The 26,405-nt window shown below is 42.0% G+C and overlaps 2 protein-coding genes across 3 annotated transcripts in view; one reads left to right on the forward strand and one right to left on the reverse strand.

Moving 5' to 3' along the window:
• Positions 1-8,522: 8,522 nt before the first annotated feature.
• Positions 8,523-12,711, reverse strand: LOC118091361 (nuclear cap-binding protein subunit 2). 2 transcript variants are annotated; one of them, XM_035128276.2, is made up of 2 exons: positions 12,574-12,711; positions 8,523-10,331 (listed from the first exon to the last, which is right to left on the reverse strand). In XM_035128276.2, the coding sequence occupies exon 2, from the start codon at positions 10,273-10,275 to the stop codon at positions 9,769-9,771; it is 507 nt and encodes a 168-aa protein (XP_034984167.1). In that variant the 5' UTR covers positions 10,276-10,331; positions 12,574-12,711; the 3' UTR covers positions 8,523-9,768. The 2 variants fall into 2 exon arrangements, with proteins under 2 accessions (XP_034984167.1, XP_034984166.1); XM_035128275.2 differs by lacking the exon at positions 12,574-12,711 and adding an exon at positions 11,292-12,542.
• A 178-nt stretch (positions 12,712-12,889) lies between these two features.
• The window catches only part of CAND1 (cullin associated and neddylation dissociated 1), a 26,514-nt gene continuing 12,998 nt past the window's right edge, over positions 12,890-26,405 (forward strand). The window contains 8 exon segments of the mRNA XM_060279645.1: positions 12,890-13,382; positions 19,790-19,933; positions 21,485-21,639; positions 23,166-23,289; positions 24,151-24,407; positions 24,502-24,607; positions 25,650-25,795; positions 26,276-26,405. The exon segment at positions 26,276-26,405 is cut by the window's right edge and continues 2 nt beyond it. Of these exon segments, the coding sequence (XP_060135628.1) occupies positions 13,315-13,382; positions 19,790-19,933; positions 21,485-21,639; positions 23,166-23,289; positions 24,151-24,407; positions 24,502-24,607; positions 25,650-25,795; positions 26,276-26,405 (1,130 nt within the window). The 5' untranslated portion in view covers positions 12,890-13,314.

The following is a 26,405-nucleotide window of genomic DNA, read 5'->3' on the forward strand; positions in this document are numbered from 1 at the left end:
CTAGAGTTCGATTTGGTGAAGCCATTGGAAACAACGTGTGTCTGTTTGGTTTTAGTGGAGAATATTTAAACTTTATTAATAAATCCAAACTGAATATTGAAATTCAGTAACCCTGGCAACAGAGTAGCATGCAAGGGCTGGCAGGGGGTGGAGAACAAGCAATCGACTTGCCACTTTCTTCGTTTTAACCTGAGGCCTAAAAGGGGTGAGGGAATAGATGATACAAACCTTTGAGCCCAATTTGCCTCCTGCCAGGCGGAGACTGAGCCAATTTCTGCCCTTTGCTGGTGACATTTTCACTTGGGTCCCCATTTGCAGAATGCTAATCACAAGTGCTGCCGTATGAATATATTCACAGTGTGTTTCCAACATGTGCATAACTAATACTGTAGTGTTTCTTCCCCACACACCCCATAAAAACATATAATAATAATAATAATAATAATAATAATAATAATAATAATAATTTTATTCCCCGCCCATCTGGCTGGGTTCCCCCAGCCACTCTGGGCGGCTTCCAACAAAATATTAAAATACAGAAATCCATCAAACATTAAAAGCTTCCCTAAACAGGGCTGCCTTGAGATGCCTTCTAAAGGTCTGGTAATTGTTGTTCTCTTTGACTTCTGTTGGGAGGGCATTCCACAGGGTGGGTGCCACTACTGAGAAGGCCCTCTGCCTGGTTCCCTGTAACTTGGCTTCTCGTACCGAGGGAACCGCCAGAAGGCCCTCGGCGCTGGACCTCAGGGTCCGGGCAGAACGATGGGAGTGGAGACGCTCCTTCAGGTATACTAGGCTGGGGCCGTTTAGGGCTTTAAAGGTCAGCACCAACACTTTGAATTGTGTTGGTTTACTCGGATGGGTAATCCCAGCACAGTCCTAACCCCTGAGTGTTAATGGCCGAGGGTTTTAGGATGGAGCCCCTCCAGAGGACTTGCTGATGGAAGAAAACACTGCTGCTATTGGGCGCTCTGCTGTAGTAGAGGTCCCAAATGTGCCCTATAGGTACCACTTTCAATTCTGCCACTGGCAACAGGAAGCAGGTAGGGTCCATATGAGGCATGTTGTGGAGATAGGATGCAAGTGGCTTAGGATCTCCTGGGTCCATAGCTGTAAAGCTCCAAGTGACCCAATTCTTAGGCCCATCAGCTGCACCAGCCTGGAGCTAGTGTAGGGGAAAATTGCAAAGAAACGACCCCCCAAGTATTCAGCAGTGGCCAGAGCGAGCCATTATGGCTAGATCACACATCCACTCCTTCAGAACTGCTCTGCCAGACGATTTTTCAGAATTAGTTTTGTGTAAAAGGGAAAAGTCCCTGGAAAAGACCCTGATGTTGGGAAAGATGGAGAGCACAAGGGGAAGGGGACGACAGAGGACAAGATAGTTGGTCAGTGTTCTCGAAACTACAAACGTGAGTTTGACCAAACTGCGGGAGGCAGTGGAAGACAGGAGTGCCTGGCGTGCTCTGGTCCATGGGGTCACGAAGAGACGAACACGACTAAACGACTAAACAACAAAAGGGAGAAGCCTTGCTGTACTGCTTTTCCTTCATTTTAACTGGTTATTTCGTAGACTTTCAATATGTTCTTATCTGCCCGTCTTTTGGAATGCAACAGGCTAAAAAACTAAATACACAGATTGATTGATGGATAGTGAGTGTTTCTTTAAGCTGCTGCCTTCGGAATTTATCTGTATCCCTCCTCTGAGCAAAATGAAGGCTGCCATATTGGAGCTGGAATGCAGGAAATCAGGGAAGGCTTTGCATCTCCTGGGACGGAATTTCCGAATGGTCCTTTCCCCAAACTGAATTGAGTGGCTAAAATGAAAGCACTTATTTATCTGTTTTACTCTTTAAGGAATTGTGGGTAGATCCAGAATGTTTCATCTTGCCTGGAAATGATAGTTGGAGCAAGGCCAGGAAGCAAATGTCAAATCAGCAACAGCACTATCTGCAGAGCCTCCACCCCCCCCCCACCCCCAGTTGCCTTCATTCTAATTTCAGATGCTAATTAGATTAAAAGCCATTTCTGGTTTTCTCATTTTCACAACTGCTAACAGGATTCATCGTATTTGCCAATTTCAGATATTTTAGAGTCCTTTTTTCTGCATTGCGAAACAGACAAACGCACACACAAAGCCAGTAATGGAGGAATTTGGTCTATCTTATTAGCTATTAATTGTGTTTTTAGTACTGATGGCTCGTTGCTGGATATCTATCTCAAGAGGAAATAAGCTCTTCCCGTTATGACCATTTAAAAACCACACAAGCTATCGCTTCAGAAATGAGGTGCACGGCCATGTGCTATGACACACACACAACAAATACTAGCACTCAGCCACTGAATGAGTCAGAAAAGAATTGAGCTGCTATATTTGTAAGATGGCCAGCACTATTAACACTTCTGGAGCTACTGAAGCAAAGTTAATTATAGATGCTCAATCAATATTAGTTTAATTTTTATATTGTTTAGAGTTGCATAGCTATCAAGCTTTCACAACAGACTTCCTTTAAGAAGCTTTCCTCAATATAATAATGATGATAGCTATAAAATTCCTGGCTAAATTTACACAATATACAATAAAATGCTTGGTGCTTTCTTTCTTCGGGTGGTGGTGGTGGGGTGGTAAGAGGCAAAAGCAGGTGGGGAAACATGTAATTTTAACATTTGCATGGTAGGCTATTTTCTACACATGTGCACATCCACCTCTGTATCCTTCATTTAAATATGGGTGGTCCAACATGTGGCCCTCAAAGCCTTTATTGGCAGCCCTCAGCAACATCTGACGCACCCCCCCCAGCCCTTGCACTGCCTTCCCAAAGCCCAGGTGAGGGGCAGGGCTTTGGGGAGGAGGGGTGAGGGCTCTGACAGGGTCCTAGGGTCCTCCTGCCTCCTCCCCAAAGCCTAGTTAGCACTTTTCCAGCTTTGGGAAGAAGGTGGGAGGGCTCTAGGGCCCTGCCAGAGCCTCACAAATTATTCCCAAAGCCCTGAGCTTTATCTATCCAGCTTTGGAAAGGCAGCATGAGGGCTGGGCATCAAATTTTGGCCTCACTCCCACCTCCCCTGCGTCAAGACAGCGTGTGGCCCGTGGGTTCCATGTTGAAGTACTATGGCTCCAAGTACAGTGGTGCCTCGACTTATGAATTTAATCCATTCTGAAAGCACCTTCGTAGGTCGAAAAATTCATGAGTCGAAAAACACCATTGGAAACACGATTTCCCATAGGAATGCATTGGAAACGGAAAAATTCGCAAGTCGAAGCAACCCCATCTAAAAATTCATAAGTTGAAAAAACACCGCAATTTCCATTCGGATGAGAAATTCGTAAGCATGCGGCCATTTGCCCCATTCGTAAGTCGAACAATTCAGTTGTCGAGTCGTTCGTAAGTCGAGGTATCACTGTAGAAACATTCCAGGTGTTTGAATCAGTGTGTGTCCTGCAGAAAGGGGACCGTGGAGGGTTTTGGCCTGGGGAGGGTCTCAAGGCTGGGAGTGACCTATCTGCTCCCTACTCCTGTTGTATGTATACATTTACAAATAGGCTCCCTATTTGTAAATGGCCTTCTATGTTTTACGCAGCATTTGCATTTTGAATGCACCTACATATATACCGTACACACACACCCTCCCGCCCATTATGGCACGTTAATTGTCACTTCATGGTACTGGAAATGTGTGAAGCTGATGAGGTCACAATTAATGTTCCAAAATGGGTGGTGATAGGGAGATGTATATCTTTAGGTCCATTCAAAATACATTTGCTGTGTAAAAACAGGGCCGCCCACCCCTACCATTAGGCAAAATGAGGTGGCAGGTGCCACCTCCATACCCTTCCTCCTGAGCCTCCACAGTAGGAACAGATGGTGCTGTAGAAGGAAAAGCATGCCCAAGCCCCTAGGATATAGTATGACTTACTGTATATTCAGATCAGCCAGCCGCACCCTCCAGGTTTTGGGGTTATATGATTCATATATTTGGCCTTATAAGAAAGGCAGGCAGGAGGCATAATAATGTGGGTTTTGTTTGGTCTACCAGCTGATAAGAAAGTGTTCCTTTAAAGCCAATGTTGTGCATGTTTCTGGGTACTATGCACTTTGACTGAATTGGTGGGGAGGGGGAGCAGAGTTTATTTGCTGCTATGCCTCAGGCAGCAAAACATTCTGACCTGGCCTAGCCTGAAAGGACTGAAGATAACTATTTCTGTATTTGTACTCCTGTCTCCAGACAAATCATAAGCTCCTACTGCCACCAAAAACATTTCTATTCTTAATAAAATGAGTTTTCCCCCAGCAGTGATGTTCTAACTAACTACTGTACTGTCTCTTGCATTTAAAGCTCCAATTAAAAGGCTGAGACTACAAGGGACAAGAACATATTACATTTCACTTCCCGTAACCATGTGGTTATGGGAAGGGGCACAGTGACTGTGTGTAATCTTGTTACTGCCACTTTTAAAATTACCTCTACTGTACATATAATTTCAAATGAGGTTATTTGGGTTGGATCCATAACATTAATTAGCCAAATTTGGGCTTAGAATCACCTTTTGACGCTAACATGCTGATTTGAATTATTTTAAGTCCTACTAAAATCAATGATGCTTACTTCCAAGCAAACAGTCTTATGATGAGAGGTAGAAGTAAATAAATTGCTGTATCAAAAGCTTGCCTGTGGCATCACGTGACAGACTATTTATCAGCGCAAGCACCACATCAATTTGCATTTTTTCACAATTAAGGTTAGGATTGTCATGTTTGCTCATTCCTACTCATATTATCTTATACTTGATTAATTACTTTGATCTTGTCTTATTTTCCACAGTCAGTAATAATTAAAGTTGGTTATCAATTTCAATTGTTGCTACTTTCTATAAATTGCAAGTTGTAGCAGTTACATGAATTCATATCCCACCCATCCAAGGAGCTGAAAATGGCATTGATGGGATTATATCATTTTATGCTTTTAACAGCACTGTGAGGTGTGTTAGACTAAGAGATGGTGACTTGCACAAGGTTACTGGTGCAATTCATGACATGTATAGCCCTTATTCTCCTTTTTAAAAACCAGTGTTTGAAAACCTATATTTTTGCCAAGCCTTCTTTGTTGATGAAATTAATCAAATGAATCTTCCTTTTTATTCCCCAGTCTTATTATTATATGTCGTTTAGCTTGTAATCCTGGGGAGTGTTTTAAAACAGCACTTAGCTGTAGGTGGCAAATAAAAGGTACTTCTGTGCACGTTGACTGTCTGAAATATTTACTGTAGGTTAATCAAATTCATCCCTTGACCCTATATGATCTATTCAAGATTCATAGGTAACGGAGAAGGAGAAATGGGCATCCCTGTCTCACTTCGACAAATATGCTGAATAGTACAATGGCATCTCTCAGCCCTCGAGGGCCAAGGCGATTCAGTTCAAGTAGCACTGCAGTACTATTTTCAGCTCAGGGAAATAGCAAAGCAAAAAAACCCCCAAACCAACCAGAAGTCTTGCTTTCTTTCTCTTCTATTATCATTTAAAATATTGAAGACAGCAAAAACAACCCTGCAATGCTCCCCCACCCCCCGGGCCACCCTGAGTTCTGCACTGCTTTTCGACCATCGGCAGAAAAATCACCCCAGGATTGTTCCAAATGCTTCTGCAGGCTTTACAAGGCCAGAAATGGGAGCTGGGTTAGCCCTGCAAGCACTCTGTCTGGCTAAAAAACACCAAAACAAATAAAAATGAAACATTGCAGTATGTGCAAAGGTTGATGAGCTGGCAGGAGAGGAGGGCCGGATGAAGCAGCTGGTCTCTCAATGACACCCTAGCAAAAAGTGGCTAACTGAACACGTTTATCACTCGATCACTTCTACATTATTGCTTCCTTTAACAATGCTACTTGAGAAGCAGGATTCTGAGCAATGAATTGCTGAGAAAATCCCTGCCTTGAAAGGCATATTGTTTCAAGGAAACATCCACAGGGAACAGAAATCACAGCAGAGTGCTTGACTTAGAAGATCTGTTCTATGCAGATGTTTAGAGGATGACTGTCTAAGAGCTCAACCACATTTCTACTTGCCCTGCTATTTCCCCCCAGGAAACAACAATTTGCTGCTGAATCAAATGTCAATTGGGTTTTCTGGTAGAAAGCAGTGGTGCAAAAGCAAAAAAAAACAGAATTGTGGCCGAACCCCAAGTACTGTCTAAGAGTTACCTGGCAAATCAACTCTGGATGCTTTACTTTACCGGATTCTACTGATGAGGTAGAAGAACCCCGACACATACACTCTAAAACTATGGTTACCCTCATGATATTTCCATGCTAACATTAGAAACAAATGTAAGCATATAATTTTAACCACATATTGTGATAATATCTGCTGGATACGGACATGCTAATCCTAAACACTACAATCATATTCAGAATAAGATATTCCGTTGGATTTATACAGATATTCTGGTTTACCTGCAGATAAAATCGCAGGCTTGCTTGGGATTAAGACCAATTTATTTTACTTACCCATAACATCCAAATCTGTTTAGGACTACAGCCTCAATTTTGCTAAATGTGCTTATTTACATTTAGGGATAAGTGTGCATGTGTGTGCATGAATATGATACCCAGATCTCTTATGCTTCATTCTAGTTTTTCTGGACTGGGTAGAATTGTCCTCATTGCAGCAGCCAGAGTAGAATCATGTTCATAGCAAGAAAGAAAAGAAAAAGCTCAACAAATTTTTTGCCCCCCCCCAACAAAAACCCTGGCTACGCCCATGGCAAGGACACCACAATATCTTGCCCTGCCGCACTTGTCATATATTCCCTTTGATACAGGAGTATAGTAGTTCCCAACTTCACTCCGGAGTCAATAAAAAGCTTAGTGGTAGTAGTAGTAGTAGTAGTAGTAATATTTTTTATAATTTATACCCCGCCCATCTGGCTGGGTTTACCCATCCACTCTGGGCAGCTTACAATACATGTAACACATATTAAAACATCAAACATTAAAAACCTCCTGGTACAGGGCTACCTTCAGATGTCAAGGGAGGAGAGAAAAAGCCCACCATAAGGCCATCTACTTCTATTCCGTTTGTGCTGTGTTAGCACTACCTGGCTATGCTGGAGAACTGAGCCTGCATGATGGATGGACTGTGCTAGTTAATTTCGGCCATTTATACCAGTGCAAATTTAACTATGAAAACCTTTCTTTGCTTACAAGAAAAATGCTGGACTCAGCCCCAAATGGGCCAAATCAATCTACTGAAATTAATGGAGTAATATTAGATTATGAAGTTGGCCTTAGTTTTTGCTTCAAACTTGGAATTCTAATTTTAGGAAAGGCCAGTAGAACTGATGATTCACAAAACTACTTAAATCTTAACTTAATTAATTACTTCAGGCTTATACTGAAAAGATCAAAAACTGGCTTAGGGATTTCTGCACATTGGAATTGCAACCAATGTCAAGAATGAAATCCTTTCAGTTCTAGATCAGGATTTGAACTGATGCCAAAATAGGCAATGATACCAGAAACTCACCCCCACACCTGGAGCCAAATGTAACAAAAAGAGACAAGAACTACATTTAGCCAGGCACTGGAATGTTATATAACAAAGGAATGGGCACGGCTTTGGGAGAGGGCAAGGCTGGTGTCCTTTCCTATGGAATCAGAACTTCAGAGCTACAACTTCCAATCTGCTGGGACCCTATCTCAGGTTAGACTCCTTTTGCAGCCCCAGGTTCTCAGCCACCAATCCACTAAGACCTTTCTAGGGCTTAGCATCGCCTGGTGTTTTGTTTTTTGTTTTAGCTCTTTCTATTCCTCATCATTATCTGTCTACCCTCTCCGTGATGTCTTTGCAGCATAGCAATTCCAATGGAGGCATCACAGTTAACGTAGGAGTCGCTATCTATACTTTACTTAGTTGAAGGGTGGCTAAGCTGTGACCTTCCAGAAGTTGTTGGACTACATTTCCCTCATCCTCAACCATCAGGTTTGATAGGAATTGTAAGTTCAACAACATCCGGAAGCCATAGGTTGGCCATTCCTGGCTTAGACTCTCACTGCTTCCATTGTGCCCGTTAAATACCCTGCTGTAGTGGACAAATAATAGATGTGCTTCCTGCAGGAAATAATTAATGTAGTGCCAAAATAAAGGTATACCAGTTATTTTACGTCAGTTCCATCATCTAGCCCTCCACCCCTCCTTCCAGGTTTGTGTTCGGGCCCTATAAAGTTCTTCTATAGATGTCAAATATCTGGCAACATATAGTCATGGCAATCCATGCTAACAAAGAGCCCTATCTGAATCAGAACAGTGGGTGAGGGGGGAACATCCTGAGCATAGCTGCCAAGTTATCCCTTTTTTTTAAGGGATTTTCCCTTATGCTGAATAGGCTTCCTCGCGAGAAAAGGGAAAACTTGGCAGCTATGATCCTGAGGAAGTGGGCAAGTGGTTGCCTATCACAGACCCGAGTTTCAGTAGTAGGACAAAATAAAATAAAATCCTGAAATGGAATAACTGAAATACCACCAGCTGCCATCTTGAATAATATTTACTGAATCCATATACCAAAATAAGTCAGTAGGTTTCATGTAGGGCTGACATAGCAAGCAGTTTTGGGGTGTATAAAAATGCCCATCACCATATTTCCCCCACATAGTCCTTGCCCTAAGGTTTACATGCTAAAAGACCAGGCACAAAAGGAAAAGAGATGGAGTGGGAGAGAAAAAGCAAACAGGCTTAGTTACCAAGTTCTTATTAACAACACATTGAAATTGAACAGTTTAAGGAGAAGAGCTATACTGAGTTGGTCTCTCACCTAAGCCAGTGGAGTGGGTCTCCTTTCTCTCTCCCCTTCTACTGCAGTCTGATGGAATAGTGTATTAAAATATGGTATGTGCTATGCTTGCATCCTGAAACCATGGTGTACAAATCAATACAGGTCATACAGAATTACAGCTGGTCTACGCAAATTAATACAGACAGCAAGGAGTTAGAGAGTAGAGACTGAAAACCTCCACACTAAAAAGAAAGAAAGCAGAAGGCAGTGTTTGGAGCTGCTGGGACTCACCATCTTTATGGGGCAACAGATACCCCCATTACATATTATGGGAGAGGTCTGCATTTCCATGGTCACAAAGTTGTTGCCCAGGAACTTACAGGAACAGAAACCAAATGTAGAGGAAAGCAGAAACTTAGTTGTTCAGTTGCAATCAATTAACCTCTATGTTATAGTCAATGGGCATTATTTAATGACCAGCTGCAAATTTTGCTAGGCAAATAATTTATCTTCCCTGAAAAGTGTATCACACATTCAACAAGGAATATCTGAGGCAAGGATAGAGTTCATCAATAGTATGGAATCAGCCACTTCACTAGCAGCTCTGCACAGCAGTTGTAGAGAATAAGAGAACTAGAGCTGTGAAATTATTTACTTAGGTGGGAATAAATCTTACTGTATTTACCTCAAAGTAAATGAATAGGATGCCTGTAAAGCTAATCTTAATGGGAAGGAGAAATACCCATAGCAAGTAAAGCTGCACATTGACAGAAAGTTTAGAACTATTGAAGTCACTAGCAAGATGCTGTTCCTCTTTCTTTCCCGAGTTATGGTGCTAGATTCTCTGCTTTGTGTACATGGTTTCTTGAAGCTTTCTATTTTTCTACCCTCCTTGCACATAGCAATGTGGTTGCAAAATTTTCACATAGCTCCCCTGCCCCTTTTTTAAGAGATCAGGTTTATTTAATTCATTATTATCTTTACCCAATCCAAGAAGCCATTAGTAGATCACTGACTGCTGATTTGTCTTCTGCTGCTGAACAATCTTGCCAAAGCCACCTCTGCCCACATCATAGTCTGTTCTGTACTCATCTCGTACCTGGCCACCTGTTTTCCCACGGCCATACTGGCGCCCTTCCTTAAACCCAGCATCCCAGTCTGTTCGGATCATGCGGTCGTCCAGACGGGTTCCATTGATGAACCGCATAGAATGCTCTGCTTCTGCTCTTGTGTAGTATTCCACAAAGCAGAAGCCACAGGGGGTTTTCTTCACTTTGTCTAGCCCCATGACTATGCGCTTGACATCCCCACACTTGGAGAAGAGCTCATGAATTTGTTCCTCTGTGGTGTAGAAAGAGAGGTTGCCCACATAAAGTGTGCAGGAGTTTTTCAGGGACTTTTCTTGCAGGTAACGACTTCCCTGGAAGTGCTGGTCCCGATACAGGCTGATCTCGCAGTACGAGTCGCTGTTGAGGCCACTCAGCGTTGCGCTCAGCACACCCGACATCTTGCCCAGCTTCCGGCGTTGCAAAAGTGGTTCCTTCACACGGCTCTTGAGCAGACCTAGGGAGAAAAGTTTTAGCCAACTTTATAAGTACATCACCCACTTTCTTTTGTGAGCCAGTCACACTGGTGTGACTTTGTTCAGACCATCTTCCTGGGCTCCGTTCCAATCCCTGTTTCTTCATCCCTGTCCTTTTGCTATTTGCCAGGACAAATACACATACATCTTATTTCAGGTTATTAGGAGAGTGCCTTATGAAACCTCACAGCAAGACATCAGTATATTGCTTGTACCAATGCAACCCTGGCAAGTGTTTTCACAATAATTAATTGTGCTGGAGGCTGCATAATGCAGATGAAAGCCTTTTAAGCCTACAGAAACTGGTATTTAGAGATGAGCAAGAATGGACCCTGGTTAACACAATAAATAATAATATTATTTATACCCCACCCATCTGGCTGGGTTTCCCCAGCCACTCTGGGTGGCTCCCAACAGAATTAAAAGCACAATAGAACACCAAACATTAAAAACTTCCCTAAACAGGGCTGCCTTCAGGTGTCTTCTAAAAGTCAGGCAATTGTTTATTTCCTTGACATCTGATGGGAGAGCATTCCACAGGGCAGGCGCCACTACCGAGGCGGCCTTCATTCAGACACTGGGGTATATAATGGGCACTATTCAGTCCAATTTAAGCATTTTTAGATCTTGTTGAATTCACTTGAAAGATATGCAGTGCAATACTATGTAAGTCTACTTGGGAACAATGCACTATTTTCAGTGGGCCTTACTTCCTAGTAAATGTGATAAAGATTGCAATATTATGTGTGTGCTTAAGACTTTCACTGAAAGCAGCTGGTTGTAAAACAATGGTGTAATGGTTGTTTCAACCACTCTTGACTGTGGCATGAAGCTACGTTGGTGTTCTTGAGGTCCAAGGAACAGACCAGGAGGAACTTTCCCTGTTAACAAAGTCCCTTTCTTCAAGAAATCCCCTATAAAGAATCCTTAAAGGCTGTTACCAGTCAGGCTGAACCTCTCCGGGATAGCCAACGTGGTGCTTTTCAGATGTTGTTGGGCTACAACAGGTATTACCCCTGCTCCTTGCACTTGAAAGCTGGGGTTAATGGGAACTGTAGTCCAGCAACTTCTGCACAGTTCCCTGCAGGAAAGAGGCTCTAAGTGAACATCTTTGGACTTATGACTACAAGGAAAGCAAAACAGAGGGTAAATCCTCATTCTTTGTACACCACCACACACCCAAACTTTATGACTATCTGTACAGAGTCAGGAAATGTTTACTAAAGTAATGAGAGCAACTGCTTGAAACCCTGTTGTCTATGATAGTGCTAATCAAACTTAAAACAAAATTAGCAAATTGCTTTTGAAAAGACCCAAGTAGAGCCCTCCTGGATCAGATCAAAGCCCTATCTAGCCCAGCATACTTTTTCACCCATTCTACCCATACTTTCTAACCATATATGTAGTAAAAATACAACTCCAAGAGCTAAGAACCAAGGGCTCACTGGATCCGAACAATGAGTCCACAAAGGTAGGTGTGCTTAGGACTGCAATTACTCAAGACTCCTAAATGGAGGCAGGCACCATGGATTCCTTATTTCCAAGTCTTTGTGTTTTAAGACTTGAAGAAGCCCAATACCCCAATTTCATGCAAAAGCATGCTTACTCAGAAGTATGCTACAGCAACGTCAAGTAAGTTTATTCTTAAATAAGTGTGTTTAGCACCGTAACCTTAATGGGATCAGTTAAGATTCTGCAAGCTTAGAATCCAGAAGCATTGGTTTTATGAGGAACGGACACCTTGGGGGAGGGGACGACAGCAATTTGCAGACAGAAGATAGTAAAGAGAATCACAGTAAACCACAACTCAGCACACTTAATGGACAACTGAAGCCTGAGCAAAAGAAACCTGCAGCCCTACACACATTTCTACTGAGAAGCATACCCTGAGGTCAAGTACTGGCCTCCATCTGAGATAAACGGGCAGAGGATTGCAGCTATTATTGCCACGTGCAACTTCCCATACTTTTAAAAGAGCGGCTGCCGCCATCGAAAGCGGCCCCAGAAGTTGCAAAAGGACCTGTACGTGTTCACCAGCAGAGAGAGAGAGAGCTGAGTGACACGCATCCTTTGTACCATTTCACCCAACCTCGTGGTGGTGAACGCGCCCGCGGGTAGACAGGAGCACCTTTCTAACGCCCCTTTGGACCCCACGAGTAGAAAAAACAACAACTCCGAAACCTGGCGTGCCTCTCTCCGCGCGCAGGGCTATCCTACACATACCAATATTACAGGCTGTTTCGTCTGCTCGCAAAACGCGCTCCCGAGTCCCCTTCTAAGCCCAGAGAGCATTGCATTGTGGGAGGAGAAGGCGGTCCTCTCCCTTCGAACGAGGCTTCCTTCCTTCCCTCTTCCTCAACTAACCGTCCCGCGCGCGCACTCGCTCGCCCGACGCTGCGTGCGTGCGAGCGTCACGCGGGGCAGCCCCGCCCTCAGCTGCCTCGGGGAGCCAATAGGCGCCTGCGAAGTAGCGACGTTGAGCGCGCTTCCCCCCCCCCCCACTTACGCGCGAGGGCCTCCTTGAACTTTGACCTTAGGCCTCGAGCGCGAGGCAAACAGACGGCCGGGTGTCGGGCCCTCCTCCTCCTCCTCATCCATTCGCCTGAGGAAAGAGAAGTCGCTCTCGTTCTTCCTCCCTCCTCCTCCTCCCTCAACCCCTCTTCCTCCCGGCTCTCCCTTTGACTGTTCCCGCGCGCGAGTGCCAGGCGCTGGCGATGGTTCTGACCTCCATGCGGCGCGCGCGCTAATCCCCCCCGCCCGCCTCGCCTCGCCTCGCCGTGTTCCACCCCCGCCTCGGGGAAGAGCGCCGCGCGGAACCGTCGCCTCCGCCTCCGCCGCGCTCTCTCGCCAGACAAGGGCCCGCCCCGTCCCACCCTTCCTCAACACTCCCCCCGCCGCCGCCGCCACACACAGCACTGGGCGACGTGGAGCCGGCGAGACGCGGCCCCCACCGGGACCATCAACATGGCGAGTGCCTCGTACCACATCTCCAACTTGCTGGAGAAAATGACGTCGAGCGACAAGGACTTCAGGTAAGGCCTCTCAGGTAGTCCGCTCCAGTCTCGGCCCAGGCAAAAGAGGAGCCTCCTCACCCTTATATCGCCGACCGATAGATCTCCTCCCCCCCCCCCCCGCGCCGCCGCCTCGGCCTTCTCCAGCCTGCCCCGGCCAGACCGCAGCCGCTTCGGTTCTCCTGCCGCACCCAACGTGCCTCGGGCCTGGGTTGGCGCCCGATGGGCAGGAGGAAGAGGCTGAGCCCCGCTCGTGGCTTTTGTGCTCCGCAGGGCTGCGAATGGGAGCCAGGAGGCCCTGGCGCGGCCGCTCTGGCATCCCTTTTCCTCGGAAAGTTGCCCGCAAGTTTGCTGTTCCCTACGCGTCCCGAAGGCTGCTGGGCATTTGTACTTTCCATTATGCTCGTCCGTGTTGCCCTGTAAGGTGGACTTCTTTCCCCTACAGTCTGTATTTGCAGCCTTAAAGCAGGTTTAGTTGGAACAAAAGCTCTGTTGACCATTGGGACTTCTGGTAAACGTGCAGAGAGTATCAGGCTGTGAATATTGCGAGTACATAGGGATTACTTTTATCAGCATTGGCCCATTGGATTCTGTGCTTACTCACTGGCTCTGCTTTAGTTATTTTTTATATATTATATATTTAGTTTTTATACATCCAGTTTCTATTACAGAAGATGGATAAAATGTTGCAGACACACTGGTTTTTCTCTCTTTGGTGTGGTAGAACATGCTTCCTTTCATTCCTTATTAGTAAATAACAGTAATAAGAATGTAGCCAACAAAATGGTTTTCATTTTTATCTATAATGCCATAGGTGAAATTAAATTGAACACAAACATTCTTAATCAGGCAGTATAGTTGATCCTTTGAAATAGTATTTTTCAGTACATGCAATACTTTTGATATTGGCTCTAACTTCTCCTTGTGGTTTCACATTCCTTGTCAAAGATGACCTTAGTATAATAAAATTCCTTTAGAGAATGTACTTTGATATACTATGTTATTACATATGGTAGTCTTACATGTATGTATGTGCATAACAGAAAAGGTATCCACATAATGTACATGCATTTTGCATATTCTTTACTACATAGATATTGTTCCTATATAAGAATTCGTCATGTTTTATGTAGTTGTAAGTGTGGTAATACAGTATAGAAATATGAATTCATCTGTGAAAGGCAACGAGGCAGTGCAAAATCCTGTGGTCCAACCCTGATTCTGTATGGTATGGTTAAGGTATTAGAAGTATTGCACCTGCATCAGTTTAATGAACCAAATTACTTGTCACATCTTCATACTAGTTTGATTTATTTTGTTTTGTGTTACTCAGAATGGGTGCTGATCCACTCTTGAAAATGTACCATATATGAGCTAGTTAGAGGCACTGTCTGAAGATGTCACTCCACCATAATTTGGCTTGCCATTGTGAGCTCCTTCATTAATGTGCAACTCACCTGTTGATGTATTCCTCTGTGTTTTAAACTTCTTATATGCCTTTCATCTGCTTCCTTTTTCAGCCCTCATGTTAGTCCGAAAATCCTTCTGTGTGTAATTGGTTTGTGGTTCTGGCCTAGTTGAGATGTGAAGGTCTGGAAGAAATTGGGAAAGTTGGGGAGACCTAATCCCACCACCACTCCTTTTCTAAGCGCCCCCCCTTCACATATTTACTTCAGAGCTCCTAACTTTGAATGGAGGGCCAGAAGTGTACCCATGGGCTCAGACACACCTTCCTCTCCCCACCCTTTCCTTTTCAGAGATTGCTACAATGCCCAGCTTTATTTTTGCACAAATGGTAATGCTAAATAATCATGTTCACTTTCGAGCTGGAGTTTGAAGCTATTTGTGAACTTTGATTAATGCTACCTATGGTTAGTATGTTACATTAGTGCAAAAGTAATGTGTCTTGATTAATTCCAAAAAGAAAAGAAGGCGGGTATTTTCACAGAAGTGGGAACATAGAAAACATGATCTCACATGGCATGTGTCTTACCTATGCACTAAGCTGCTGTGGGACGTTTTGCATTTTCCTGTACATGTAAGGGAGAGAAAATGTAATACCATTTATCCCAACAGCTTCTTTTATTTACTTGGGTACAGGTAGCAATCATTCAAGATCATTCCTTTGGCATTTGCTCAAACTGTACTTCTGTTGGCCAGGAAAGAGAACATTGAGGACTTTCTGTACCCATTACCATGACAGCCGAAAACAATTGAAGCAGTGAACAAGAATATAAAAATGAAGTAAAATATTAAAAGTACTAGTCTTAAAATACAATAAAGCCATTTATGCAAACTCAAAAGCAATATAACCTAAAAACTATAAAGCATTTCTACAGATGTACAATCAGTATTCCATAAATGATCAGGTTTCTGCCTCTACATAATTCCACCCTCATTTCAGGCATTGTGATATTCAGCTGATGATATATAACCATGTTGAAAACCTGATATTGCCCAGCCCTCACTGGGTCAGACCTCAGGAAAAGCCTTCTTTAAAAGTCTTCACTCAGTTCCTAAACATCATTATGCTAGTCACTTGTCTAGTTTGGGCTGGTAATTGATTCCAGAGTTTCCAGTACATCTCTGGGGCTTGTGGTGCTAGGTGTAGCAGCACGATGGAGCCATCTTTTTCCATGATTTCTTTTTAAAAATGAAGCTTTGGAGGCATGAGCTAGGTGTGTTACAGTTTTCCATAAATGCTGCAGAACTACATTTTTAATGCAACAAAAACATTCTACATCTTGAAAAGAAGTTTCAAGTAATTTACTGTGTGCATTGAAGATACACGCAAGATGACAATACAAGTTGTTATTGATCATCTCTTAGTTTTCACTGTCAAATTAGACTTCAACATTTTTAATAAATTTAAAATGGGTAAGAGTATCAGAAATTGCAAACCCCCTATTATAATCAACAATATTTTGTAAATGTTTTAGGGTTCAGACTTTGAAATGTGTCCAGGAAAAGCAAGTGGTGAATAATTATTTGGATTCGTGGTTCTGTTTATTGAGCCTTTTTCCCACATTACACTTATTTCTTTCTGTTTAGAATACATCTCCTAAACACTGTTGTCACAGTTGGGGTGCATATGTGCATATAAATGCGTGTACTGAAGAATTAATCTAATTCTTAAAATGTGAATGGCCCTTTTGTACTTGTAGTTACTGTGTTTTGTGGTTTTGCACTCAGTAATGCATACTTGTGGCTAAAATTGGATTCCTGCCCTTGCTTGGTATTATGGATGTAGAACCAGCGTGTGATAGATTTTTCAAGAAATATTCAGCCTTGCCATTTATTTCTTGCTTAAATATCTGAGTGGCAGACTGCATCTGCCTTCCTTCCACTGTTTGTGCTGTTTATTTATTTTCTGGATATGTATCATACATTTTTACTAATACCGAGGTTGGAAACCTGTAGCACTCTAGATGATGTTGGACTCAAACTAATCCCTAGCAGGCTTCCCCATCATTGGACTTAATTTTTTATGGCTGGTGACTGTAGTAAACTGCAATGAATATTTTAAAGCAGTGTTTCACAAATTCTTCTCTGGGCCACACTTTCAGAATAAAAATTTGCTTGTGCCACTCGGAATTTTTTATTGATAAGAAATACATTGGGAAACAAAAAGAAGCAACTCCTAGCTTTGCTTCATTTATAACATAGAACATAACTACTTTATAATATGATTATGGGCATCCATAAAGTATAAAACAATGCAGCTACATACGAACATGAATCATTTCCAAAATATACAGTAGTACCTCAGGTTGAGAACTTTGCCCCAGGATGAGAACGGAAATTGTGTGGCGGCGGCGGGAGGCCCCATTAGCGAAAGCACACCTCTAGTTTCAGGTTAAGAATGGTCCTCCGGAACAAAATAAGTTCGTAACCGAAGGTACCATTGTAATTATAAACGAGCCTCTTACATACGTACCTTAATCAGTGCTTTTTTCAGGGGGGATGCAGGGATACACATACCCCTAAACATTTTGTGAATCTTTGTAAAGGTAAAGGGACCCCGACCGTTAGGTCCAGTTGCGGACAACTCTGGGGCTGTGGCGCTCATCTCACTTTACTGGCCGAGGGAGCCAGCGTACAGCTTCCGGGTCATGTGGCCAGCATGACTAAGCCACTTCTGGCAAACCAGAGCAGCGCACGGAAATGCCGTTTACCTTCCCACCAAAGCGGTACCTATTTATCTACTTGCACTTTGACTTGCTTTCGAACTGCTAGGTGGGCAGGAGCTGGGACCGAACAGTGGGAGCTCACCCCGTTGCGGGGATTCGAACCGCTGACCTTCGGCAAGCCCTAGGCTCTGTGGTTTAGACCACAGCATCAGCTGTGTCCCGTGAATCTTTGTACCTATGTCCATTTACTGTATTTATTTTTCCAGATTTGAACTTTAAAATGCTGATTTTCTTGAGTCAAACATTTTTTTAAAGAAAAAAAGCACTGACTATAAGTATGTACAGTGAGGGTAAAAAGTATTTGATCCCCTGCTAAATTTGCCTGTTTGCCCTCTGACGAAGAAATGAGCAGTCCATAATTTTAATGGTAGGTTTATTGTAGCTGTGAGAGACAGAATAACAGCAGGGAAACCCACAGAAAACTAGAAGACAAAAGTCAGAGATTGATATGCATAATAATAAGTGAAATAAGTATTTGATCCCTTTGCAAAAGATGACTTATTACTTGGTGGCAAAATCCTTGTTGGCAATTACAGAGGTCAGACGTTTGTAGGTGGCCACCAGGTTTGCACACATCTCAGGAGATATTTTGTCCCGCTCCTCTTTGCAGATCCTCTTCAAGTCAGTAAGATTTTGAGGTTGATGTGTAGCTACTCGAACCTTCAGATCCCACCACAGATTTTTGATGGGATTCAGGTCTGGCCACTCCAGAACCTTAATGTGCTTCTTCTTGAGCCACTCCTTTGTTGCCTTGGCTGTCAACACTTTCACCTAGTTCTCCTCTGGGTCATTCAGATGTCCATTGGAGAACTGCAGACGGGCCTGTACATGTGTTGTCTTGAGCAAGGGGACCTGGCGGGCTCTGCAAGATCTCAGTCCTTCACAGCGTAGTGTGTTACGAACTGTTTTCATGGTGACTGTGGTCCCAGCTGCCCTGAGATCATTGACAAGTTCCCCCTGTGTAGTTCTGGGCTGCTTCATCATCGTTCTGATCATTGCAACTCCACGAGATGAGATCTTGCATGGAGCCCCAGACCGAGGGAAGTTGACAGTTATTTTGTGTTTCTTCCATTTGTGAATTATTGCACCAACTGTTGTCACCTTCTCACCAAGTTGCTTGGCAATAGTCTTGTAGCCCAGTCCAGCCTTGTGCAGGTCTACAATCTTGTCCCTGACATCCTTGGACAGCTCTTTGGTCTTGGTCATAGTGGCTACTTTGGAATCTGCTGGATTGATTGCTTCTGTCAACAAGTGTCTTCTGTACAGGTACTGTAATGAGCTGGGATTACAGGTAAGACCTCTCCCTTACAGCAGGTGCTTCTAATCTCAGCTCGTTACATACAGTGAAGATACTAGGTATCCTGACATCTGGTTGGTCTTCTGGGGTTTTCCCTGTTGTTATTCTGTCTCACACAGCCACAATAAACCTACCATTAAAATTATGGACTGGTCATTTCTTCATCAGAGGGCAAACGGGCAAATTTAGCAGGGGGTCAAATACTACTAGAGTAGGAAAGGTGAGTTTTACTGATTTCCCCCTTTCTGCTGCAAGTCTCCCTGCACCACCTTTCATGCCATTCTGGAAGGCCTCTCAGCCCTTTGGATCAGGGTCTGTTGGGGACACAAGTGGCTGCAGTGAGAAGGGGGAATCTGCAAAAGTCATCTGCCCATCTTTTTACATTAGTGAACTTTGGGGGATGGGAATACAGTCGAGTTGTCATTTGTGCACATTTAATTTCCGCAATCACAGCTTTACGTGGTTGCCGATCAGCCAGCTGACACTGCACAAATTAAATTGAGGCAAGGTGGAGAGCTTAAAAGTTATTCCTGTGACAGGAATACCCAGTGTGGAAAGAGCTTTTAAAATCTCTGCCTTGCCTTTTGGGCTCTGAGAAGTTCTCACTACATAAAGCTCTTCCAGAGCCAAGTATTTAAGGCAGAGAGCGTAAAAGCTCTTCCTTGCATTGGCAAGTGGGGGGCAGGGAGAGCCCTGCTTTGTGTGCTGGCCTCGAGAAGGTAAGGATGCTTGCATGGGGCAGTTCAGGGTTGTTTTAACTGCAAATTTTGCTTTACATGCCATCCCCAGAATGTTACCCCTGTGCAAGTTGCAAGTCAAGTGTATACATTTGATACGGTTTTTAATGTAAGTCCATTTGAATATGAATATTGGAAAACATTAACTTGGATTGTGTTGTAAAGCTATAGTATACAAACTGAATTGCCTTTTCTTTTGTATAGGTTTATGGCAACAAATGACTTGATGACTGAACTACAGAAAGATTCTATCAAGTTAGATGATGATAGTGAAAGGAAGGTTGTGAAAATGATTCTGAAGTTGCTGGAAGATAAAAATGGTGAAGTACAAAATCTAGCAGTCAAATGGTATGTATGTGTCTGTGATTTTTATATTCTTATGCACTTGATTCTGTATTGAATTGATTCTATATTGAGTATATAAGAATTGCTTTGTTTGTCTAGTCCAGCATTTTGTCTCCAGAATAGGCATGTTTGATGCCCCTGAGAAGATCACCAGCAGAGTATAATGGGGATAGATCATATTCTTGTTTCCTATTTGATTACATTTTTGGTTCTGTGAATATTAGTCAGTGTATTATTGCTGTTCCTTCTGAAACTCCTGCTGGTCAATTCCATTAGTTGACTCTTGAAGGAGTCATATTTCATATTTTTATAAATATCTCCAAAGTCTTTACTTATGTATATTCCAAGGTAGAGATCTGTATTTCACGCCTTCCCATCTGTTTTAAGGCCAAAGGTGGAGTGGATGATCACTTGATCATACTTCTTAATATTGGAATGGTCCCTATAATTACTACTTAGCTTTGGTTTAGATATATTTAGAAGTTGGATAGTTGTGTCATTATGTTTAACGGACATGAATTTAAAATTAATTTTTATCTTTTCCTGATGTGAAGATGCAGCTTGAAATAACCTACTGAAATTGTTAGTAACTGGTTTCTAACAAAATATCATGTTAGTTAAAAGAGTAGATTATCATGCTGTATTTGTGATGTTAATACTGCGGTGGGGAACCCCAGGCCTGTAGACTTAATTAGCCCCAGCAGGCTTCTCCAGTTGATCTCTGAGGCCATTTTGGCCAAGCCACACACCCTTGCATCAGACATAATATTTGGTATCAGGTATGGGACAGGTAAAAATGTGGCTCCATTCTGAAAGTGCGGATTTCTGGCACCGTTTATCAGCAGCACCTGAAATCAAACCACATTTGCAAAGGGGGGGGGGGAACCTTGCCTGATATTTGCTGTTGGGTGATTGACCTATCAAAATTGCCTATGGGATTTGGGGTGGATCTACACACAGGGAAAAACCACTATAAATAACTCAAAAATTAAATCTTTATAACAAAAAGAAAAAAAACAGCTATAGAAAATCACAAAGAATTTTTTTTACTCTCCAGCACCATCTGGTGTTGCATGTTTATTATGCATTCAAAACACTTTTTTGACTAACGGAGCTAAGTTCTAATAAATTGTTCCATATACATCCTGTAAATGTGGCATTAGTTGCCAACTTTGAAAATGTACCAGGATGTTTTTATAAAAGTATAAGTAGCTTTCAATACAAAAGTTTCTATTCACCCAAATGCAGGTTACCATAGATTGACCTGTCTGTGTATTCGATTCCTGGAACTGTTCGAAAACCAAGGTGCAGCTTCCGATTGGCTGCAGGAGCATCCTGCAGCAATCGGAAGCCACGCCAGGCGTTCAGTTTCCAAAAGTCATTCAAAAGCCGGAATACTCACTTCCAGTTTTCGATTGTTTGGGAGCCAAAACGTAAGAGTTCCAAGGCATTCGGCAACCAAGGTATGACTGTACAGATAAGTGAATTTCTAACATTTTAGATGTAATGAATTAGTTTTAAATTGTATTAAATATTGTTTTGGTTTCATTACAGCCTTGGGCCGCTGGTGAGTAAAGTGAAAGAATACCAAGTGGAGACAATTGTAGATACCCTCTGTACTAACATGCTTTCTGATAAAGAGCAGCTACGTGATATTTCAAGCATTGGCCTTAAAACAGTCATTGGAGAACTTCCTCCTGCTTCTAGTGGTAATTTCTACTACTTCTCTATATTTAGTCATTTCTCTTCTAATTTGATATTGATTAATGAAATTGCATTCAGTTGAATTCTAGCTAACACTAAGATTTACTTAACCTGGAGATGAAAGATTTTTCTGCTGCCTGATTATTTAAAACTGATGCCATTGGGGGAATGGTAATCTTTGCCCTTAGATGTCCTTATTGTGTTCTGATTTTTAGCTGGGGTATTTGTGTTTGGAGAAGAAACAAGAGGATCTCAAGAACTAAAGCTGATGGACATGTTATGGTCTTTGGTTAAGGTTCTGTGTATGGTATTGTGTAACACCATTATGTTGTGCAGCATGGCCCAGGATTTATGCCTGAAAGTGTGCAGACTGTGCTACAGTCATTGTTAATTTCCTCCAGTAAAGTTGTATGTGTAATTGATGCTTTCACTATGTAACTTTTGAAGTTTCACAAGGATAGCAGTCTACAGTAATTCAGTGGGCCTCTGGGTTAGAACTTTGTACAGTCATATAGTGAGGGGGGGAAAGTATTTGATCCCTTGCTAAATTTGCCCGTCTTCTGGGTTTCTGGGGTTTTTCCTGTTGTTATTCTGTCTCTCACAGCCATAGCAGTCAAGTTATCCCTTTTTTTAAGGGGTTTTCCCTTATGCTGAATAGGCTTCCTCGCGAGAAAAGGGAAAACTTGGCAGCTATGCTCACAGCTACAATAAGCCTACCATTAAAATTATGGACTGGTCATTTCCTCATCAGAGGGCAAATGGGCAAATTTAGTTGGTGATCAAATATTTTTCCCCTCACTGTACCTCTAGTTGCGTTAGCTTCATGTTGAGGATTTCTGGGTTGTGAATGCGGCAAACCTGGAAGTGTATACTTCTGGGTTTCGCCACACGCACTGAAGCGGTCTGCGCGCTTCGCGCATGCACAGGAGCACCCTATAACCGTACATGTTCAGTGGGCACAGAATGCTCACAGAAAAACAAAACTGGGAGGGGATGGAAATGGAATGGAATATCCTCAACAGAAGCAACCAAGAGTGCAACACTTTATTGAAATTCTCACTTGTAAAACAGTAATAGAAGTCTTTATATATGCAGCCGTTCTGCTTTACCATTAGTTTCTTCTAATATACTGCTTCTAAATAATCCTCAGTGAAATTTGAGTCATGATAAGGAATGCAGGGAGGGCTTTACTCATGGATTGCTCTTACTGGATTATGGTGTATGCATGTGTGTGTTTTTTCCTGCATAACCAGATTTCAAATTACTAGGCAGTAATCAGAATGAAGTGGACTCTACTCCATGAAAGTTTGTCATACTAAATTTGTTAGTCCTTACTATGCCATAAGACTGTTCGTTGTTTTTACTGCAACACAGACTAACACTGCTTCCCACAATAATTGGTTCTAATAAATCTATCACGAGATAGAAATGTTTTGGAAATGGCTCAAGTTCATACCAAGTTTGTTACATGCCTTGTGAAATTGTATATGTATGCTGACAAAATCTTATTATGGTGTTTCCCTGTTTCTAGGTTCTGCATTAGCAGCAAATGTTTGTAAAAAGATCACTGGGCGTCTTACCAGTGCTATCGCCAAGCAAGAGGATGTGTCTGTTCAGTTAGAGGCCTTAGACATCATGGCTGATATGCTAAGCAGGTAAACATGCATGTTAAAAATGCTTGTAAACAATAATTTCTTTAACAAGTTATGTAATGTTCATATGCAGTTCAAAGGTCTGGAAACTTTTTATTGAAGAGAATGTTAATGAAGCTGAATGAGTGCAAAGTTGTTAAATGCATAATAAATGTAATGCTGAAGCTGAATTTGCATTAATTATTGCTTCCATTTTCAATAATTGAGAGAGCTTTTTGATATTTTGGATAGAGAAAAGACAGCTAAGAGATACTTAGGGAAAAGCTTTGAAGTATAAATTTAGGGGAAAACCTGGAGTAAGATCATGTCAACATAATTGCACTTACTCAGAAATCTATGCTTGCTGCCAGTTTGTTCCAGACCGAATTGAAGGTGTTACTACTAGTATAGAAAGTCGCTAAAGCTTGGGACCAGTATACTAGAAGGATTGCCTTACCTTATAGATGTCTACAGAACTGACACTTTTACAAGTGCCACATAATGTTAATGCTGCACTTGTAGGAAGTACTGGTATGTTTTTTAGTTTGGCTATATTCACCATTGACGTTAGACAGATCCCTTTCCTGTACTGTTTATGGTGCTTGCTAAAAAACATTTTTGTTAAGGCAAACCTATCCAGCTGTTGATATGTATTTTAATATGTAATTTGATTTTATAATGCATATTTTCTTAACTGCTGATGTGATATATATGTTACTTTGTAACTCTTGACCTTTATTGATAATTTCAGTCTTTATTTTATGTAATCCACTTAGAGGTCTTTATGGTTAAGTGCCTATAAATTCCATTAAATAAAATTAAAAAATGGAAATGCCTGGACAATAAAATTTGTTTTATTCTAACTTAATTTTTGTCTGTTTTAAGGCAAGGAGGATTGCTCGTTAACTTCCATCCTTCTATTCTGACATGCCTGCTTCCTCAGCTGACTAGTCCAAGGCTTGCTGTGAGAAAAAGAACCATCATTGCTCTTGGTCATCTTGTTATGAGTTGTGGAAACATAGTGTTTGTTGACCTCATTGAGCATCTGTTGACAGAGCTTTCTAAAAATGATTCCATGTCAACAACAAGGACCTATATACAGTGTATTGCTGCCATCAGTAGGCAAGCAGGTCATAGAATAGGTAAATAAATTTGCAACTTATTTAAATCTTCCTATTTTTCACATGAGATGTTAAATGTTCCCCATGAATGACTGTTTCTGTTTTCTGTTGTCAGGTGAATACCTAGAAAAAATTATCCCTTTGGTAGTAAAATTCTGTAATGTAGATGATGATGAGCTTCGAGAATATTGCATTCAAGCATTTGAATCTTTTGTTAGGAGGTAAGGTGGTAATAAGTGCACTTGCTTTTTCCTGGTTAACTTTACAGTATGAAATAAGTTGAAAGCAAGCTTTAGTTTAGAGGCACTGAGAAGAGGCTCTCGTAAAGCATGGTGGGAACCCTTAAATTGTCATTGATTTAAATTATTTTTACTGCTTGCATTGCTATCTTTGACTTTAAGGCAACTAACATCTCCCTAGAATAAATAATGCAGCTATTCAGAAGTGGATTCTTAAAAGTCTCTGTTCAAATCACCACTGGGTACATAGATACAGCTAAACCTAGTCCTTATGATGTGCCAGTGCTGCAAAGTAACGTTTCCCCAAAGCATTAGTTGCAGTGAACATTTGCAGAGTCTGATTCTGTCTAATATGTGATGAAAACATCTGTACAGGAATTCTTTGCTAAATATGATCTCCCATGTAATTTAGAATAGTGTGGGGGGATTACCTCAGAATCAGATTCCTGCATTGCCCTGCCCCTTCCCCCAGTTGCTTCTGTTGCATTGTAACAGAGTGAGAATGGGCATCTAAACATCCAGACTCCAGCCCTTTTGGGGTTAGATGTTCCTGGCATGCACACCTCTAAATGAGAGGAAGTTGTCCTAGAAAGGGCATTGAGGAGAGATTGCACATTGTGCACTGGCTTTGCTTGGGACATGGCTGGGGAAGTAATGCTGCCTGTTTCAAAATCAGCACATAAGAAATTCATTTGATTCATTGATATGCACAGAATAAATTCATTTGGGTCACTTTCCCCAGATTACTCTGGTTCTCTTGGGTTTGCCACCCAGAAGCTCTGCCCTCCCATTTTATCCTGAAAATCTTGATTCTTCACTAGCTTGGCCAGAGAGAACCCCGTATTATATATTACTTCTGGCTTTCCCTGGAGTACATGTATCTGTTAAAACCATGAACAAGTTAAGTAGGCTTTACCATTGTTGTATACAATTTTGCTGATAGACCCAGTTCAATCATATAGCAATACTAAGTGATGCTTTATTTTTAAATAGATTCCTAATTAATGTTATGCTTATTATGCAGATGTCCTAAAGAAGTTTATCCTCATGTAACTACCATTATAAACATTTGTCTTAAGTACCTTACATATGATCCCAACTACAATTATGATGATGAAGATGAAGATGAGAATGCTATGGATGCTGATGGTGGAGATGATGATGATCAAGGTGAACTTGTGTGAAGATTGAAATATTCAAGTATCTAAAGATAGCACATGCAATTATTAGTGCAGTACAGTATTCTAAATGAAATGTTTTCATGGCAGAGCTTTGTTAGAAAAGGACACTCTCTAGCCCAGTCTTTATGAAAGTAATTTGCCTCTTACCGTTGGAGGCCAGCAGGGAGTAACCAAATTTTGTAAATTGCAAATTGGCAATTATAACTAATGGGGGAATGATGGGAAATGTTCAGTGAAGTGGTGGTTTTTTTTTTTTGGAAAATCCATTCCTTTTAATGAGGTTTACCTGAGAGCTGTGATTGTCAGATTGATAGTCATTGATTTGCCTAGTGTTGCTTGTATGCTTTGCTCATATTTATATTAAATACCCAAATAATAAAATACAAAGTGATCTGTAGGCTATGGGCTTTAGTTACGATTTTATATATAACACAGAAACCTTTTATTTCTCCCCCCCCCCCCCGAAAAGGGAGCGATGATGAATACAGTGATGATGATGACATGAGCTGGAAAGTTAGACGTGCAGCTGCGAAATGCTTGGACGCTGTAGTCAGTACACGACATGAAATGTTACCAGAGTTCTACAAGACAGTGTCTCC

This window comes from Zootoca vivipara, chromosome 10, assembly GCF_963506605.1.
Source record: "Zootoca vivipara chromosome 10, rZooViv1.1, whole genome shotgun sequence".
Taxonomy (NCBI): Eukaryota; Metazoa; Chordata; class Lepidosauria; order Squamata; family Lacertidae; genus Zootoca; species Zootoca vivipara.

What these genes read in the sequence shown, in the direction of transcription:
- LOC118091361 (XM_035128275.2), bottom strand. Translation starts at nt 11,508, where the DNA reads ATGAGGATTTACCCTCTGTTTTGCTTTCCTTGTAGTCATAAGTCCAAA. An exon ending in GGAGAGGTTCAGCCTGACTG is followed by an intron (nt 10,332 to 11,291) that starts GTAACAGCCTTT and finishes TTTTCTCCCTAG; the next exon opens with GTCTGCTCAAGAGCCGTGTG.